The sequence below is a fragment of the Amaranthus tricolor genome, chromosome 9 (assembly GCF_026212465.1).
Source record: "Amaranthus tricolor cultivar Red isolate AtriRed21 chromosome 9, ASM2621246v1, whole genome shotgun sequence".
Lineage (NCBI taxonomy): Eukaryota > Viridiplantae > Streptophyta > Magnoliopsida > Caryophyllales > Amaranthaceae > Amaranthus > Amaranthus tricolor.
The window spans coordinates 11,556,140-11,575,963 of record NC_080055.1 but is presented as its reverse complement, the minus strand read 5'-3'; the positions used below and the strand labels follow the sequence as shown (position 1 = coordinate 11,575,963).

At 31.4% G+C, this 19,824-nt stretch overlaps 1 protein-coding gene and 1 pseudogene across 4 annotated transcripts; one reads left to right on the top strand and one right to left on the bottom strand.

The window, feature by feature from the left end:
- Nucleotides 1–8,333: 8,333 nt before the first annotated feature.
- LOC130824032 (type 2 DNA topoisomerase 6 subunit B-like) lies at nucleotides 8,334–19,811 on the bottom strand. Of its 4 annotated transcripts, XM_057688902.1 has the most exons (13): nucleotides 19,580–19,811; nucleotides 14,994–15,402; nucleotides 14,783–14,888; nucleotides 14,215–14,292; nucleotides 14,053–14,079; nucleotides 13,411–13,519; nucleotides 13,254–13,329; nucleotides 11,543–11,563; nucleotides 10,966–11,162; nucleotides 10,631–10,781; nucleotides 9,559–9,751; nucleotides 9,312–9,442; nucleotides 8,334–8,850 (listed from the first exon to the last, which is right to left on the bottom strand). In XM_057688902.1, exons 2-13 carry the CDS (start codon nucleotides 15,018–15,020, stop codon nucleotides 8,536–8,538), a joined length of 1,431 nt encoding a protein of 476 aa, XP_057544885.1. In that variant the 5' UTR covers nucleotides 15,021–15,402; nucleotides 19,580–19,811; the 3' UTR covers nucleotides 8,334–8,535. The 4 variants fall into 4 exon arrangements, with proteins under 4 accessions (XP_057544885.1, XP_057544882.1, XP_057544884.1 ...); XM_057688899.1 differs by having other exon boundaries at nucleotides 14,783–15,402; XM_057688901.1 differs by lacking the exon at nucleotides 14,053–14,079 and having other exon boundaries at nucleotides 14,783–15,402.
- LOC130823254 (polygalacturonase At1g48100-like) lies at nucleotides 15,445–16,718 on the top strand (annotated as a pseudogene).
- Nucleotides 19,812–19,824: the final 13 nt, after the last annotated feature.

Below are 19,824 nucleotides of genomic sequence, written 5' to 3'. Positions count from 1 at the left end.
TGAGTTTGACCTTGTTTTTATCGATATATTTTGATCGAGTCGTTTTATGGTTATGGGTCAAATTTTTTGCATTATAACCCACTAATTTCCGATCAAATTTTGGGTTAATTTCGGGTCAGGTGAAATTTTTACAAGTCTTAATATTACGGATAAAAATGTAATGTTATTTCTAATAATAAATTTTAAAATAAATAAACATGTGAAATTGCAATTTTTTTCAATATATTTAACCTATAAAGCATTTAGAAACTGTAGTTAACATTTAGTCTAATCATTTTTTATAACTTTTTTTTTTATCAAAACTTATCTTGGCTCTATATTAATCGTCGACTTATTATATTGTAATTCCTTTCATGAGGAGTTAACTAATAATTCTTTTTAATTATCATGTAGTATATTTTAAATAAAGTTCAGATCAATGATTTATTAGGCCTAAACATGTTTAGTAGACAAAACTAAAAAATGGTAAAATCCATTATTTATGCATGCAATCCATATGGGATTATTACTAATAACTTATGGAAGTATTTCTTTCTTTTTTGATTTTGTTATTTTTTTATCCAAAAGTTTTTACATGTGAAATTAAAATATTGGAAAACTACTACTCCCAAAATGAATGACTTGTACAGTAATTTCTTAAAATTAAACAAAAGTTGAGTAAAAACTCACAATAATTTTTGAAGTCCAATTTTAAAAATATTTTCTTTGCAAATTTAAGACCTAGAATTAAGCAATTAAACCATAGATAAAAAAATGTAAATTATATTAAACTTTATTTAAAACCTTATAATTTTAGAGAACTATGTACGATTAGACACCTTACACATGTTCAGTTAGACTTCGAATCATCATCATTTTCATTCTACATTTCTAATTAGCGCATTCATCATTATTATTTTTGTCTTACTTAGCATATTTTGCTTATAGGAATCAATTGGACTCCAAATTTATAAAATAACAAGCAATTTCCTTGCACAATCGTTGTTGGATATACTCCTATTGGACAAATAATACAGAGTAGACTAATTCAAGGGTTTGGTAAACGACATTAAAACTAGTACACTTGGACTATATGGAATTTGATAAATCCATCATGTATATAACCAGTACAATGACGTGGACAACTAACTATTAATTATGAACATATAAATTTTTGTCAACACTTAGGGCCTCACTTAATATCTTACTAATTATGTATTACTTCCTTTCATTATCATTATTATATTTGACTTTTTTTCCACATTTTTTTTATAATTTAAGTCTTAATATTTATAAATACACGTTATATAAAATTTATACATTAAGATGAATTGAATAAATCCAACATTTATTATACTTTTAACTTCTTTTTGTCCATGAAAATCACATTTAAAATTTCTCTATTTATTTATAGAATATTCACAACGTAACTAATAATAAATATATATATTTTCTCCGTTCTAAAATACTGATAATATTTGACTTTTTACGCAATACAATGCACTAATTCAATAATTTTTAATACTCCTATCTCTAAATATGTATGATAAAAAAAATTATAAAAAATTTGATATTAATAATCTTTATATTAAGACGAATTAAAAATAATTTCATTTAACTATCTTTTAACTTATAAATTAATAAAAACTAATCACAAATTAAGAATAATCTTTAATTGAAAATGTGACATGTATATATACATATCATGGCTTTAAATTTATAATTCTATGAATAAATTATCATTGATGATTGCCTAATTAATATTCAATACGTCAAAGAAAGAACGAAGTGTGAACGTTTGGTTTTAGTAATATCAAATAAAGACGAACAAGAAACCGAGTAACGAAGAAATCTAAAAGATTTGTGTTGAAAGGGATTTGTTGAGGTAAGTTTAGGTCGGTGACTTGTTTTAGTCTTTACTCTTTACCTTTGTAAACTGTTATAATTCTTAGTGTTAGTTTTTATTAATTTGATATTGATAATATATATTTTAAAGAGATTTTGATAGATACTACATAGAATAAATAAGTTTAATGGACAAATATTTTTTACCAGTTTTTCTAATTTTTGTATTGGGTGTGTAAGTATACATTACATAATCGATAAATTACTAAATTTTTTGAAATTAAATTGATATGTTTATTGAAGATTTATTACAGTTGACAATTTTAAAAAATATTATAAATTATATTTCAACAAATTAGTAAACTTATTCATTTGTTACGTAGGTAAGAAAAAACTTTTTTTATTACTTGTATTTTAGTGTGTTTAATGACTTTGATGTATATTTAACGACCCCTATATTTTAATAATAGAGGACCCTACAAAACTTTCTATTAATAAAATAGATTAATTTATTTAATTAAAGATAAATGATATCATAAAAGATAGGAGTATCATACAATATTTAGGAAATAAATAAATAATTATAATAGTTTTGTAAGCTACACCAATTTATTGGATAATTTATCTACCTCAGATGACAATTGATATTTAGTTGATAAATAATTAAATATAATTTTAATGGATAGTTAGTGAATAAATAATGTGATACATATTATGGAGATAGTTTACATATTGGAAAAACAAAGTTTATTTAATTTTTAACATACCTAATTACGTATCACCCTTAATGGGCAAAGTATCACAAAAAGAGCGAGCATAATATATTAATTTGAAATTATCGACATCCCTTTTTCATTTAATTCCTAAATTCAATTGGAGAGTTTTTCATTTTTAAGAGAATGTATATTTTCTATGCTTGCCCAATAAATATCGATCAAACAACATAAATACATAATTTCTAAAAATTAGATATTTCAAAGGAAATTAGGATACACCCAAACGAACAACGATTATATATTATTTTTTTCTTATATTATTTCTTGTTGCGTACATATGTTTCACATGACTCGTAAATGGTATATACACATTATAATCCCCATTGAAGTGAATAATTTCATTAGATTAAACACACCCTAAATTGTGAAGAAACTGGTTAAGAAATTAAAAAAAAAAATTGATTCTTTTAGATAATGAAGATGTTATTTTATTGACTAATAAAGTTAATTGAGAAAAAAAATGAAAATTATAAGCATTAAAAAAATATAAAATAAAGTTCGAGCATAAAATATGGGGACCATAAATATTTAAAAATGTTAAAACAAAGTTAGTGAGAAATATGTAGACACCCTAAATATTATAAAATTGTTAAAATAAAGTTAATGAAAAATAATATTAAAATTAAGATGAGTAAGGCTAATTATGTCCAAACAATATATTATAAATAGAAAGATTCGTTAAGGAACAACAAATAAAACTCCTAAAATATGAAAAATAAAAACATCAAATAAATTTATGATCCCCACATATCTTCTATTAAATTTATTTTAACATTTTTATATTGCTTATGATCTCCGATCCACATGTATTCCACTAACTTTCTTTTAATACTTTTTAATGTTTGTGGTCATTATTTTTCCTTCGTTAAATATTATTCAATCAAATAATATATCCACTATTTAAAAAATTTTATTTTTTTTAATTCCCATAAACATTCCTTATGGGAAGTTTTTAAGGAATGGATGAAGCCATAGCATTAATCTCTAAGAAAAGAGCCATTGTGCACTAATTGGGAAAAAGTTTGTTAGGCACACATTTTGAGATTCTAACCGACTTGGGCATTGGAAAAAATCCCAAAGAATATCTTTGTGCCCTTTTAACCCGTGTTACTTGTCCAGGGAGAAGTCATTTAGGTGGTCTTTTCGCAGGAAGGGTAAGATAGCAAAAACAAACCTCAAACAAGTATAACCTCTCTTTAGATGAACTATTCTACTAACTCAGATTAGTAGCATAATTAATTGTATCCGGTTCTAAACAGGGATAGATACAGATAGATGGTTATGTGGTAACAATTTAATGGTAGTGTTTACTAAATTAGGTAGTACAAACATTTTATTATTATGAATCTGAAATGAAAGTTACAGTGAGCTGGTTAGACAATGAAAAATAGGACGATAAACAACTACAAAAGCAATGGAAGAAGGACACAATGATATATGAGATATCTTGGATACCTCCCCTCAACAAAAGCTTATTTATAACTAGATTCACAACACAATATATAAATAAACCTTTCTATCTTGAGAAAAATCTCTCAAGATCACAAATAATAACACAAAGAAAAAACAAGGCTCTTATGGTCAACACGCTAGCCCTCACATGTGTATTCGCCCTCTCAACTATGTTGTGTATTGTTTATGTTCTTTGAATGATGTATGCCCCTTTATATAGAAGGAATATATCATTTTAGAACCCTCACATTAAGATAACATTAACACAATTAACTCCATGCAATAAGCATGGCAATAAATAAGAAGTAATGCCCTCTTTCAGTGCCTCAAACGTAAACAAAAACAATCGTTAGAGCTTCCTAGGCTATTGCTCGAACAAGCAACCTTGTTAGAGACCTTCTGTTCACTGCCTTGTTGCTGCTCGAAAGAGCAACAGACCTGCTTGAACGAGTAGCTCCTGCTGCAAGCTTTTGGATTGCTTTCTTGCCTTGCCTGTTCGAGCAAAACCCTTTTCATGTCTTACCTCGTTCAAGGCATGGTTTCATACTCTAGTGAAGCCTCATTTGCCTCACATTAATGACTTTATGAATAGTTCTAAACCTTAAAACATCACCACTCGGCACATCAATATCTTCCTTCTCCAACGTAGTTGATGTTGTATGTTCAATTATACGTTTAAAGTTGACGTCATTGTTAAGAGTTTTAGCACTTGTATTAATAGAATCAACTACTATTGAACAAGTTGTTACTAACATGTTTATAATTATTAATATTAATTTTTTCTTTAATTTTATAGTATATTTTTGTTCTTTTAAATCTACAAACTTTCTGAATACATTTGAGTCATTTTTTTCTAAAACCTTTTCCTAATCCTCTATGTTCCCATAAATGAACATAAAACAATCTTTTTTTGAGGTTAATGTTCATTCCCTTCATTCATATTATAAGTTTGTTCAACGAACTCTAAATAAGTGCTTTTATGATAACAGTAATAGATTCAGACATTATATTAAGTGAGTTACAAAAATCAAATTAAAAATCAAAATAACAATAATGTCAATGTCATACTGACAAAAAAAAATTACAAATTAGCAATTAACAGTAAGCACCACTTAATTTGTCGATTCAATTGCATTAAGAGAATAGTTTTCTTTAGGAAACTTACTTAGCTATTCATTTTCCATAAATAAAAAGAGTAAAAATGTGGAGTTTAGAAATTTCAATTGTAGTTGTATGACTGAAAAATCAAAAGTTAGCCTGGTTTTAAAAATGGATCAGAAAAACTAATACTTTTATTAATATATATATATTGACCTATAAGCTATAAGGCACAAAAACGTCATAGCCTATCAAACTCATTTTTAATAAGATATATTTTCATTAAATGTAGTTATTATTTAAAGTTTAAAAGTATTATTGTTATTATTAAATAACATTGAAAGGCTATTCCCACAAAATTTAAATAACAAGTTCTTTGGTTAACTCTATTAAATTCAATTATTCAAACTTTACTATATATTAGAAGTATCAAGTTTCAAGACAAGAAGAAAGAATATTATTGATTTCAATAATAAGCCCCTTGGCTTACAAGATCTGGTTTTCGTGTTTATATAAAAATAAAGAAATTATGAGTTTGGTTATTATATTTGTTTGTTTTTAAGTGGTACTTTATTATTCTTCTTACTTCAATATACTAATTGTTTGATTGAGATGGTATATGCTGGAACATTCCCCGCTTTCCCTAGGACCCTGAAAAAGGAGAAACCCCAAATCACCGTTATGGACGAAAGGCATGACGAAACAACTTGGATCCCTTCAGAGCCCAGCTCCCTAGGAAGGATAATTTAGCCCCCTAAAGGACAAAACTTACTCCTCAGCTAAGTTGCAGAACAACAAGACTCACGGAAGCAGCAGGGTCATAGCAAAAGGATCCTGATAAAGAATGAAGAACCTAAATACCTGCAGAATGGTTACAACGGAAATGATGACGTGTCAGAAGACAACTGGAGTTATGCACAGAAAAGTTGTCAATATTTGTATAAGGCAAGGCACTACACCTACCTCGTACCATACCCATATAGGTGTACTAAAAGACAAGGAAGGGGGACCATGGTGTAAGAATCAGCAAACCACCAAACGCCACATAGACTTACGGAATATTCTATTTCCCTTTCTACTGATCTCAAGAAAGATTCCAATAAAGTAAAAGCCTAAACTGTCATTAGGGTTTTGGGAGACCTCTCCTAAAACCCACCACTATAAATATACGATGCCATGCATCACTAAAGGGGACAGAACTTTTGACACTGAATTCCAAGGATTATTCCCTCATCGAAAGATAACTCAAAATCCCTTAAAGCTTTACCACCAATCCTTTCATAACCCATACTGACTTAATCATCGGAGAAGGATTCCCGGAGGACCCTTCTTCGGCCCTCGTTTGTTACCTTCTTGCGCAGGAATACGAAATGAAACAGCCGAAAAAGCGACTCAGACCTCCCTAGTAGTTCATAATCATCGTGAACCTTAAAAAGCATTTTCTTCAACTTTGTTGAGAGTGTTGATTGTTCTCTTCACAGCCGGAATATAGATTAATCAATTTATAGTTTGGTACATTCTTTTGGAATGCACTCAAATACTTTCTTGATGTAGGAATTGGAATGCAATTAAATACATCTAAATTAATATCGTGAAACTGCATTTTTTTAACCATTGGAATTTATTTTATGAAATTAAATAAATTAAGCACATTCTTATTCTTTGGATTAATGTGTAGCTGATTAAGTCAATAATCTTCTTGATGTATGATCTCTCGTACGACAAAGATGAAGTTGTCCTTAAAGCTGTCTTATTAATGGTGATCTCTACTGTTAGGATGTCTTGCAGAGAGGTTATCTTTTGGAGAAATATGTTCATACATATACTTTGTACTTATAAAGTAATATTAAACATCAGTTTTTTCATTTTATATTATTAATATGATCATATTAGAAGTATTTCTCAGAGAATATTCAAAACTTGCTTGAATGAGATTGTAATTTAATATAGTATGTTGCTAGTCCTGTTTGTCTTTTTATGTGAAGATTAAACTTCAATATACTAATTCAATCGTAAATATTTTTAATTGCACATAATTAAAAATTATAAAATTATTATTAATAAATTTTACATTGAGACGAATTAAACAATATCTCACTTAACTATTATTTAACATCTAGATTAAGAATAAAATATAAAGTAAAATTGATTAGTAAATAATTTCAAAAAATCAAATGAGACAAATCATTTTTTTGTTATCTTTCGTGCAGTAAGTTAATATACACGTACAAGCATTGTGTTTATTTACTATTATTATCTTTGTAAAATTATTAGTATAATAATTAAATGATAAATATATGATTTTTGGTGGAATGATAAAATTTTACAATATTATATTTTAAATTTAAATATATGTATTGTTACTTATATAATAATATACATACATGTGTCGTTATTCTTTATTCCGTTCATAAATTAATTCAACACTTTTTGTAATTTAGCAAGATTGGTTAAAAAATATATTATGCATACATAACTTCCACTTTTGCCGTCCCTTTTAACGTTATGAGATTGTCTCACTTTTGTTCGCAGTTATTAACTATGAACAAACAATTTTGACTTTAATATGACTTCCACTTTTCCAGTCCCTTCTAACGTTATGACATTGTCTCTCTTTTGTTAGCAATTACTAACTGCGAACAAACAATTTTGACTTTTTTTGACCAATTTTTTTTTCGCAGTTATTAACTGCGAAGATACCTAACCTTAGGCTCGAACATAAATATGCTTATTTTTGAAATTAAATTTACCTGAAACTCATTTTTTTTAAATTGCTTAATTGTTTCAAATTTTCTACAAAAATTGTGGATGAAAGAGCGAAGTGAGACAAACAAAAAGAAATTAATACAAACTCATAGGAACATATAGAAGAATTTATAAGTTAATTATTATGTTTACCAAGATTCTTGATATCGTCAATTATGGTGTTTAATCAACAAGTTCTTAACTTCTTATAATTGGTCTAGTTAACGGTATAAGGTTTGAGCTCGACTTCAAATCTCGACTCAGATTATAATCGGTTTGATTTAATTTTGAATGACGCCTATACTTTAAGGTATGTTTAACTTTGAAGATTATTATGTCTTGAAGTACTTTGTTAGCTATTAGCTCGTATACAAAATTACTCCTTTACAACTTTGTAGGTATATATGTCTAGAACTGCAACTCTGCAAGGATGAGATGGTAAAAAAAAAGATTTCATTCAGATGGCTGGTGCATGTTTTCAAAGCTTCTCTTTGTGTGTATAAACAAGGGGAATATACAACTTCATTTCTCTAATCCAAACAAAAAGCCTATTCCAAAGCATTGTAGCTGATTTTGTAGTAGGTGTACCATATAATAACCAAAACAGATATAATTTTGATGGTGATAATGTAGCTGCTAATTAGTAATCCATCAACACGCAATCATCTTCCTCACCTTCGTCATATTCGTCGCACATGTATTCTGATTCTTGGACATGATCATCTCCGAATAGAAAAGGTGCAGCCGGTCTGCATCTTGAGCTCGGAGGCTTCCTGTCATTCATGTCTATTGCAGATATAATCTTGTCTTGTATGCACTTCTCTAAAGAGTGTCCTTCTATATTTGCCATTGGCATGCCAAGGAGACTGAAGCATTCGCCTTGGAAGTTTTGATCATCTGAAGACAGTATTAAACCAGCAATGCTTCTTGCAAGATCAGGGGCATAAGAATGGATCTGAACCCAGAAAAAAAAAAAGATTAAATGAGATTGCGTACAAGAGATACACTTTGATTCAACCTGGTCTTTCTAGATTTGCTTGTCCTAGGAAATTTTGATTCTTGTTCTTATCCAGGACCGGACACAATTAATGAAGTACAAATCTGTTTCGTAGAAAGGGTTTAGCATGTTGATGATGATTATTGGCCAAGGTTTGTATTTGCTATCAAGCCCTTTTCTTCCAAAATCACTGCAAGACTAACAAACGTAAACTGACCCAAAGGGTTGCCTCAAGGGACCATCTCCGATGCCTTCAGTCCTTGACAGGAACAATGCTAAATTTAACAGATTTATACAAGGTAAATTTTGGAATTCAGCAATTCAGATTTTTCATCAGATTTTACTCATACAGTAAAGTTTTGGCTGGGATCACAAAAAGAAGCGAGTACAGTTGCTGAAGTGTCTATAAAGGGTGGTACCTTGAGAGCATGATCACTGAGAAGAGCTCCCGTATACATTTCCTTCAAATCATTTAGTGCAAGACTGATAGCATCCTTTGCAAGCTTTGTCTCGAGTTGATTTCTTTGCCTTAATGGCGGCATTGTCACCTTGGAAACAAGTTAAGGAATTACTGTATAAAGCAGAATATAGTGCAGATGATTCTTGTACAATTTGATTGCTATTGTTATCATAACAGAAGGTGAATGTAAAAATTGTATGGATATTGCTTATTATAAGAATGAAGGGCGATGTCGATATGAGTGTTTAGGGGCAAGTTCTCCCATTCAAGTGAAGGAGAGCTCCCTTCATCATCAATATTTTTTAGAGTTAGCCCATAGTTATTCCACTTGACGCTTTTGATTGCTTTGAGAGCTGACTGGGGGACCGAACAAGGTGAGAAATCTTTAAAATATAAAACCTGAAAAGTCGAAGAGATACATAATCCAAGTTAGATGAGTACTGTTATAAAACTTCTATCATATATTCTTGTCAAATGCCTACACTTTCCACAGAAATCATTAAGGAGTATTACAAATTTTTATAACCGGATTGTATCGTTCTGATCAAATGTTCCATTTGTTTCTGGCACTATTCACCAATGACCAATCACTCTTATATTGTATTTTATTCTCAGAAATAAGTTAAAACATAGTCAAGTGAGATCCTGTTTGATTTGTCTCAATGTAAATTGTATTAATATCTATTTTTTTATAATTTTTAACCAAGCATAATGAGAGATAATTAGGACTGAAATAGTGCATTGTCAAGTGTGCAAAACCAAATGGAACAGTTGATTAGAATAGAGGGGAGTATCTTTGAAAATTTTCAAAACAATTTCCAATTGTCTTGCTATTGAATGTGAATGTAATTTAAGTTTAATCACATACTAGCTAAGAGCATGCTTTCCATAATTCTTGAAAGTAACTGTTTCAGAAACTTCTGATTGTTTAATAAATTCATAATTTTCATGCAGCTGAAGTCGGAACATCAAAAAATGAGAGATTATTTCCTCATAACTAAAGTACCACTAAAACTAAATTTAAAGAAACACAGCCAAATTTTTAAAAAGCACATTAAAAAGATCAAAACTAAGAGTTTTGCCCTCCAAAAAACATCATTAGTTCAAAGCATGGATAATAAACTTACAAGAACTGGTTTATGGTAATGAAATAGATGAAGTTGATATTATGAGCAGTTCAACTGCTGTTGGACGTGATTTCAAGTGCTAAGCAAGACTGAATAACAAACAGAACAGTCAATCATTTCAGTAGAACATCATTCTCTGCAGAAAACTGACCTCTGTTTTGGGCTCAAAGGCCTTCAAACATGACAGATTTGATGGATCCGATAACTCACTGTGGCTGACAACAATTACTACTTCAACAGCCAATACATCATTTCCGTGCTTCTTTTTGCATGCTTGTCCATTCCCTATCTTTGGGTTCTCTCTGAAAAAAAGAGAAACATAAACAAATAACACAGCAAAATATGAAAGTAACAAACATATGTCACTTGTTGATTTCCTGTATAAATGTTATTTTCTTTTCCTGTTCCTGAAACAAAAGAAATCCCAAATTCTAAAATCCACTCCACGCTATCGAGCTACCACAGCATGCATGAATATTTGCTCACCCGCTCGAAAAGCAGGACAGGCACTTTTTAATCAAACCATTTCTATGATTACAAACGTAATCCTCTAGCCCTGATGTTAGCTGTTGTAAAATTGAAGAATCTGGGGAAGGTAATGTCAACTCGGTGACAAGAACAACATTTTCATGTTGGAGTCGTTGTTGATCACTGCATACAGCAACCAGCTCCATTGCAATGTTCTGAAGTAAAGAGAAAAATAAGCAATTATTTTACTGTCAAATAGCATAACACCCAATAACATACTCTAGCAGTTGAAGTTTTATCCTCATTTATGGTCTTTGATAGCCTTCAAATTTTAGGATCAAAATACTAATAAATTGAGAAGGATTAAAATAACTTCCATGCAGAACACTTAGAAAGCAATCCATTTTTTGCAAATCATCTCACTTTAGTGGCTTTCAAAAATAAGGAGTAAACAACTCTACTTAGCAATATACTAAAGGTTAAGCACTAAGAAAACATGCGACATTCCTCCCCCTCCCACACACACACACAACAAATAAAAGAGTTCTAGAGATGTATTTAGTGTTATTTTACATTAGGGAGATGTTGAACTTACATGTATCTTCAATATATGAATCTGCAGAAACAAGTAAAACGTAAGTCCTTTGAAAAGGAAAAAGAAGGGTGTGCATAAGAGCTTACATATATCATGCATTCTGCTTCAACAACAAAAATGCTAAAGCTTTACCCCCTAAAGATTGAAATCAGCTACAAAAACCAATATATCAGTTTTAATGGTCTTTCACATAGATTTTTCTTCTCCATTCATTCTAATTTTCTATCTATCTCAAATTGTAAAAGATAGAAGCCAATGGAAAAAGGAAAACCAAATGTCATGAAGGAGAACGGCTAGAAAGGGGTAATATAGAAATTAGTAATAAATAACACTTGTCAATTAGTAAGTTGGAAGGAATTAAAGGTAGAGATAATTAGTATAAATAGAGGGTAAGGGAAGGAAATTAATCATGTATTCAAGTAATAATTCTAAGAGGAGTTTTATTACTCATTAGGAGAGAACAAGCCTTTCAAAAAGCTTGTGTTCTATCTTTTATAATTGTTCTTTGTTTACATTCAATCTTTCCATATACATATACATTTACATACAAATTGTTACATTCTTTACTTTTTCTGCTCAATCTTTAACAATTTCATCTCATCTGTTCAATCTTTAACAATTTCATCTAATGGCTAAGCCAATCCATGACAATTGGTACCAGAGCTGTTTGATTCTTGGTGATCGAAGACACATCGGAGGCCGCGATATTCAGAATCCATGACAATTTCAACTTATTTATAAAAGTGTGAAATTTCTAAACCTGTGGTTTGTGGCTGTTCGCAATTAGTGTCAAAAAAAACACAATAGCTGTTCGCAATTACTAACTGCGAACAACTTTGACTTTTTTTTGACCTGTTCGCAGTTAGTAACTGCGAAGAACTAGCTCCACAAATACGCACAGCAGCTTCCACCGTGAACAGGTCAAACCGTGTACAGGTCAAAAAAAAAAGTCAAAGTTGTTTGCGTTACAATTAGTAACTACGATCAACTATTGTGTTTTTTTGTTCTGTTTGCAGTTACTAACTGCAAACAGCCCCAAATCATAGATTTGGGAATTTCACACTTACTTTTGAAAATAAGTTGAAACTTATCTTATTTGGTTCATTTTGTTGATAATTTGTCTTAATCATTTCAAATTTTCCCTTGAGGATAAGTGAATTATTCAAGGGTCAGTATGTCATGAAGGACTGGAAATGGGTATTATAGGAATTAAGTAGTAAATGATACTTAGTAATTAGTTAAGTGGGATGATAAAATGTGGAGATAATTAGTATAAATAGAGGGAAAGGGAAAGGGTTTTAGGAATCATCCATTCAAGTAATAGTTTTAAGAGGAGTTTTATACTCATTGGGAGAGAACAAGCCTCTTGAATGCCTGTATACTATCTATTGTAATCGTTTTTGGTTACAATCGTTCTTCATTATACATTTTCATTTACATTCAATTTCTACAATCAGTGATTTGTATTTTGTCATATAATTTGTTCATTCATATACATTTTTCTATTTACTCTTATTAATTTCATCTAATGGCCAAGCTAGTCCATGACAATGTCAATGAAATCGGAGATGTTAGCCATCTAAAGTAAGGTTATATCTATATGACGTCAATGATACTAGCGATGCTAATTCATCCATATTGTTATGTTATCCATCTAGAGATCATGAAATACACAAACAAAATCAATTGAATACTTTGGAATGTGGTGTACCTTTCTGAGAAAGGTAGTCATATCTTGCAATAATACTCCCATGTCCTCAGCAGTGGACATAGAAACTTCAGTTCCACTGAGAAACAGAGCAGGAAAAATGAATTCATAATAGCATGTAGAAGTATATAACCAAAAGAAATACAGCTTACAAACATACCTGAAAATGGCCTTTTTCTTTGGCATTGAAGGGAGCTTAGTTAACCTTTTGTTAGGAACGCTTTCTTTTAGGTTTAAGTTGTACTGGAAAAGATCAGGATCACCAAGGCCTATAGATTAAGTCATTAATTTATACCATCATTGACTATGTACTACCAGCAGAGAAACAGCTGAAATTTATGCACAGTATATTGATCTTGTAGTTTAGCTGGATGTCAGAAATCAAAAGAGGATTACTGTCATGTAAGATGAACAAATCCTCTCTTTAGTTATGATGATCAATATGCACACAAGAGTCGTTATTTAAGAATGTACAACGTTCAAAGAGAAAGAGGCTAAGACGTTAAAAGTTTCTTTTCCTTGTGGTTACACAATCTTGTGGCAAGAGTTACATTTGTAAACCATAATTGCCAAGCAAATATTTTCGAAGTAAAAATGCAAGAAGGTGATCCAGTTATTTCCTCGAAACTCATGCAAGTGCAAAATTTTAAATTCATAAGATTGATTACAATTCTCCTTTTCCATTCACTCATTTGAAGCAAGTGCAAAATCATATTTACTTCAACCAGAAATATCCAGGAAATGTTTAGAGCCATGTTAGTGATCCAATATGACTTGAAATTAAAGAAGTATTCAAACTTACTGGTGGTTTTGATAGCAAGCGCACCATCTGTATTTTTTTTTTTTTAAAAAAAAAAGTTACAAACCCACCAAAACAAGCAAGCATAATCATTATGAAGTTATGAGCAATCATTCAATATCATCAAAAAAAAAGGAACCAGAAACACGTGACAATGTCACTAACCCCACACAGCAGATCCATTGAAGCAAAGTTTCAAGTCCTGGAATTCTTTCAAGCAACTTCCAACACCAGTATCAGAAACTGTCAACAATCAACTACATATTTTTCAAAAAATATAATCCAGTTTAATTGAAAGAAAAAGGAAAAAGTGAGCTTCCTATTCAGATAATCTCATCATGCTCAAATCACAAATAGAGTCAATATAACAGCATTACAATGCCCAAAAACCACTAATGCACAGTATAACAAAGTTGATAATCCTAAAAATACAAAGTGCACATGAGTTTTTGAGTGTTTTACTGTAAGTCATCATAATCGAAAAACCTAAGAGCTAAAAATATTTAGCTCTATGGTGAATGGAGATATGAAATTGAAACTCTGAAAGTAGCATCAATGACTGGAGAAAAAAAACATAATCAAACTACTTTCATATTAAGTTCATTTCACATACTTCTTAAAGCAGAAACAATCAAACCACATAACAATCAAATTACAAAACACTGAAGTTTGATTAAATTTCTAACAAATGTAAAAATCGTATACAATTTTGATACATAGAGAAAACAATTACTTGAAATTTGAGTACGAAAGCTGGAAAATAGGATTTGTCGAATGATGACAGAAAGTCGACATGGATCTCCTGATAAACGACACCGTTGAATTGCAAGTGAAATCAACTGAAAATTATGAATAGCAAACAAAAACTTCAGAATAATTTTGAAGAAAATAAACTGAATTATAATCAGTTTCATCATAAATCGAAACAATTATTTAGCAATAACCTGTTTGCAGAGATTCGACACCTCCATTATCGCAATGGCAGAAGCTTACCAAATTAGGGTTTTCGTGCGCAAAGATTAAAATAATTATGTTCAAATATGTTGTGGTTTGTTAAGGCTAGGGTTGTGCTAATTGCCAAGTAGTCGAGCAAACAGAGATTCGAGTCATGTTTCATTGGAGCAAGTACATTTTCTAAGGTAAATTTCGATTTTCACCTTGTTTTCCGCTTTCTTAATCATACTCTATGATTCAAAAACATCTTAGTTGTTAAAAACATTACTCTTAACATAATAACTAAAAACATCAGAATGCTGTTGAATAATCAATACAGGACCACAACATGAAACCACAACAAGATGCAATCTACCAGAACCTTGTAGTGCTCCTCCTCCACAACCAAAAGTCTGTAATCTGTACAATTAAATTATTTTTCTCTCTGAGAAAATAGCTGGAATGAAAGCCTTAGATAAATTCTTAACACAAACAAGAAATTCCAGTTACATAAATACAGAATTATATAAAAATGCTTCACATGGCACAGTGGCAGTATCTAACAACAAACTACTAAATGCAGGTGATGACTGCATATCGATACAAACAGGATGCTCGAATGTATACATCCACAATGTAAACTGTGGACCAGGACATGGCATCAGTATTGGAAGTCTGGGAAGGTATAACAGTAAAGCCTGTGTCTCAAATGTCACTGTCAGAGAAGTCAACATGCATGGCACGATGACTGGAGTCCGCATAAAGACATGGCAGGTATACATCACAGTTAAAAAAATCCTCATAACACTATAATTAATGGATTCACTAGTTGACTCCACAACAAAGGAAGTAATCCGAGTATATAGCAGTCCCTAATAAAAGGGAACTTCAGAGAAACAGCTGAGTGATTAAAAATGGAAAAATGAAAAATGAGAATTCTCAGCATAGGAGGAAAATTAACTCTTTAAATAAGCAAAAATATCACAATGATACTGGGTTTAAAAATGCAATATCACAAGTTGAAAGAAAAAACACATAGCCCACATGTGATCCCACCTATAAAAATTAAAGATAGGCTAAACCTAATACCAATTAGTTTTAGGATGGAACCTCAAAGGATTTGTGTGACCATTCCTGAATATTCCATTCACAAGCTCATACTCTTCATTGTCTACTCCACTTCACACTCCCTAACTCAGACTTAAATTTAATTTGGTGCACACCATTTTTGTGTGGACTAAGTTCATACAAGACCTACTCTTAATTTACATTGCTTCCAACTATTTCATTCTGCAGGATGGTTGAGGATCTGTGCAAGGCGTAACATTTTCAAATATTCAAGTCAGTGAAGTTCAGCTTCCGATTGTAATAGACCAATATTATTGTGACAAAAGCACGTGTAAGAATGCATCAGCCGCAGTTGCAGTATCAGGTGTCACATAACAAAAATATAAAAGGCACATACACTGTAAAACCTGTACATTTAGCTTGCAGTGATGAGCTACCATGCATAGACATAACACTGAATACCATACAACTAAAGCCACTGCAAGAACGATACCACTTATATGATCCCTATTGTTGGCAATCATTTGGAGAACTTATGGCTCCCATTGCTCCTCCACTTGGTTGTTTACAAATAGGGAAGCCATGGAAGAACAAGGTTCAGACTGATGTTGATATATGTTGATGAGTGATGACATCATAGCTACTCATGGCAATCCAATTTTCCTTTTTTCAGTTGGTCAGATTATTGTTTATTCTGACCCATTCACACTATTGGTTAGATAGCTAGAGAGTATATATATTAAGGCTCAAGTTAAAGAACCTTATATAGTAGGCTTATATAGGTTATCATCCAGGATAAATCTTGCTTACCAGGCTGTCATTTTATTCGGGCATTGTCCCAGTGTAAGATATTACATAAAGTGTGATATAGATGTTTGATAAATAAGATTTTGATTCATTAAAATTACACAAAAGAGCATATAGGCCTATACTGCTTATGAGCTCGATTGTGATTCATACTTTCATTTAACAGAGAAAAAACAATGAACAACATTTGCGTCGCCAGTCGCCACTAACATGAAATGCCTTCAAATGCAATAAATAATAATGTACTTCCACAAAAATCCAAGTCCAGAAGTTTCAATGCTTAAAATCCATGATATCCATGGGCACAAAAGCAAATAAAACAACCTTTAAGACTTCAACAAATTCACAGTCACTAGATAAACCAAATTTAACTCAACAACACAGAAGGTTAAAAGACATGTAGTTTACATTTATACTAAATATTAGCACAATATATAGCTACCAAGAATAAATCATACATCTTCTATTATATTAATCTTCTATGCTTCGTCCATAGCCAAAGAGTTTTCTACAGCAGGAAACTCAAAATGTATTTATATTAGGGATCTAATCAAACATCTCAAATCTATTTTGTCATCATGAAGCCAGTTCTTCTGATTGATTCCCGCAATGTTTCTGCAATGATGTTCACAGCTATGAATATTGATCTATGCAGTTGGGGTTTCCACCCAAAAATGTTATGATACGTGATTTTTGAAGCCTCATAATTTACTTCTCGTTCTAATCGCTACCAAGTACCTACTTAGCTTCTAATAAAGTATATAAAATGACAGAAAATGGGAACAAGAAAAGGATTTAACTCTGAAATGCTATCATTGAAACAGATATGTACAATAGACTCTTGCAATAAGTTTCATCCCCGCCCCATATTGAAAACTGCTGGGGATGAAAGCAGAAATGAGACATGATATACCCAGGGGGAGTCGCTAACAAATGACTTGGCACAGAAGAGGAAATAGATCTTCATAGGCATGAAGCTAAACTTGTTTCATCTTTCAGTCCATAAATCTCTGTTTCCAAGACCGTTATATTTCCACTTCAGCTGAAGAAATAAACAGGAATGAAACAAGTCGTACTGTTACAGACATGAAGAATTACTAATCATAACAGATATGCTTTAACCCAAAAGCCTGAGAATTAATGAGCTTTCAACCCAGTCTGTCATTATGGAGCGTTAGCAAAACCCAACATTTTATATATTTATTTTTATGCTTAAGAAAAGAATGCCTGAATTCTCCCCTACTACCTCTGATGCTCTGTCCACTGGCCCGTAACCTTCAAATCTTAATTTATTCAAATGAAATTAACTATTCTAAGAAGAAATATATAACAAAGCTCCCACTTCAGTTCAAAATCCAAAAAGAGAATTTTGTACACTAAAAGCTAAGACTCTAAGAGTATCATTCCAATTCTCCAAGAATGCACGGTACTTGGAACTATTAAATTGTGCTCATTTTAGTCTCCAAAACCAACATTGCCTATTTAGTTTGACTCCTCCACATTCAAGCTTTACTATCCTCTCCTATCAGTACATAGCTATCACTAAAATGCTAAAACTGGCTCCATCAATAAGAAATCGCAAACTCACCCACATTCCCTTAGCGGACCATGCAATGCTATGCAGCCTTGTTTTTGCAATATAAACTACCCGTTTCAAGCATCATTTTCATTTTGACGTGGTTATGAACACGTTGTTCATTGGAGACCACTACAAGTCAACCTCTTTCACTGATGCTAAAAACAAACTGCAAAGCATAGTGCAAAAACAAGGCCGCATCAAATGGTATCAACCAAGTTTTAAGGTTTTCAAAATTTATGAACCAATAATAATTGCATCGTAGAGGTGTAAAAAAATGCAGTTTAGATTTAAAGGTATATATATCTTATGGTCTATACCAATACTTGGAGGTATAACAATCAAACCACTACTGTTATTGCATCACTATGATAGCGACCTAAACTACATTCTAGCACTATGTGGCAAAGGCTCTTTCGAATATGTAGATTTCGATCCCGTTGGTTAATCTATGGAGGATCTGGATACAGAGTCTCTTAATGAGGCCTAAAAGTTCATGTGATCTCTATCTATCTACAACAAATCTTGCTATTCCATGTGCTAAGTGTTACTTGCTTGAGGACAACCTGAACCCTAATTATTAGCCATTAGTTCTAACACCATGAAGCATCTTTCCGTCAGCTTTTTCTTGTGGCATTCCTGTCTATGCCATCTGAGAATTGTGATTTTCAATTTTCATAATAGTAATTCAACTGAATGTACTAGTGCCTCATGTGTACTAGGGTTACTAGTTACTACCAATATCAGTGTCAACGGGTGGTTCCAGTAAAACCACAATAGTGCACTTACATTGCTGTAAACGAATACAATCAACCAGTGATATCGCAATCTTGATTCCAATTTCACAATTACGCCCCATTGACAATATGGAAACCGCGTTAAATTACACAATCAGCAGTTCACAATTTCACAATAACATCATGAACTGTCATTTTACCCTAACAATTAGCACAAAATCAACCAAATCATACTTATTCGTCATCAAAGTTCAGATTATCGAAATTAATGACAAAGCAAGCAATAAATTGTAGATAATAAAACTTAATAAATTATTTCACTAAGTCGTTTGATTATCAATCGATCAATATAAAACCCTAACAAACAGCATTATAAAAACGAAACAAATTTATGAATCTTATTGCAAACCTCAAAATGAATATTGACAGGAAATTGGAGAAAAAAAAAGGTGTATCCAGCAGATGATCATTTCGGATGAGTTTTGATTGAGACTGATTGTTCGATTAACAATGGCGGGAGATATTGTGTGTGCCAAACTGCCAATTGATGTGAGAGAAATGCGAAGATGTCAGAAAAGAGGGAGGAAGCGCGCGCCTTTTTTAAGAAAGGTTTTGAATGGATGCAATTTGCATCAATCAGTCATATACATATTA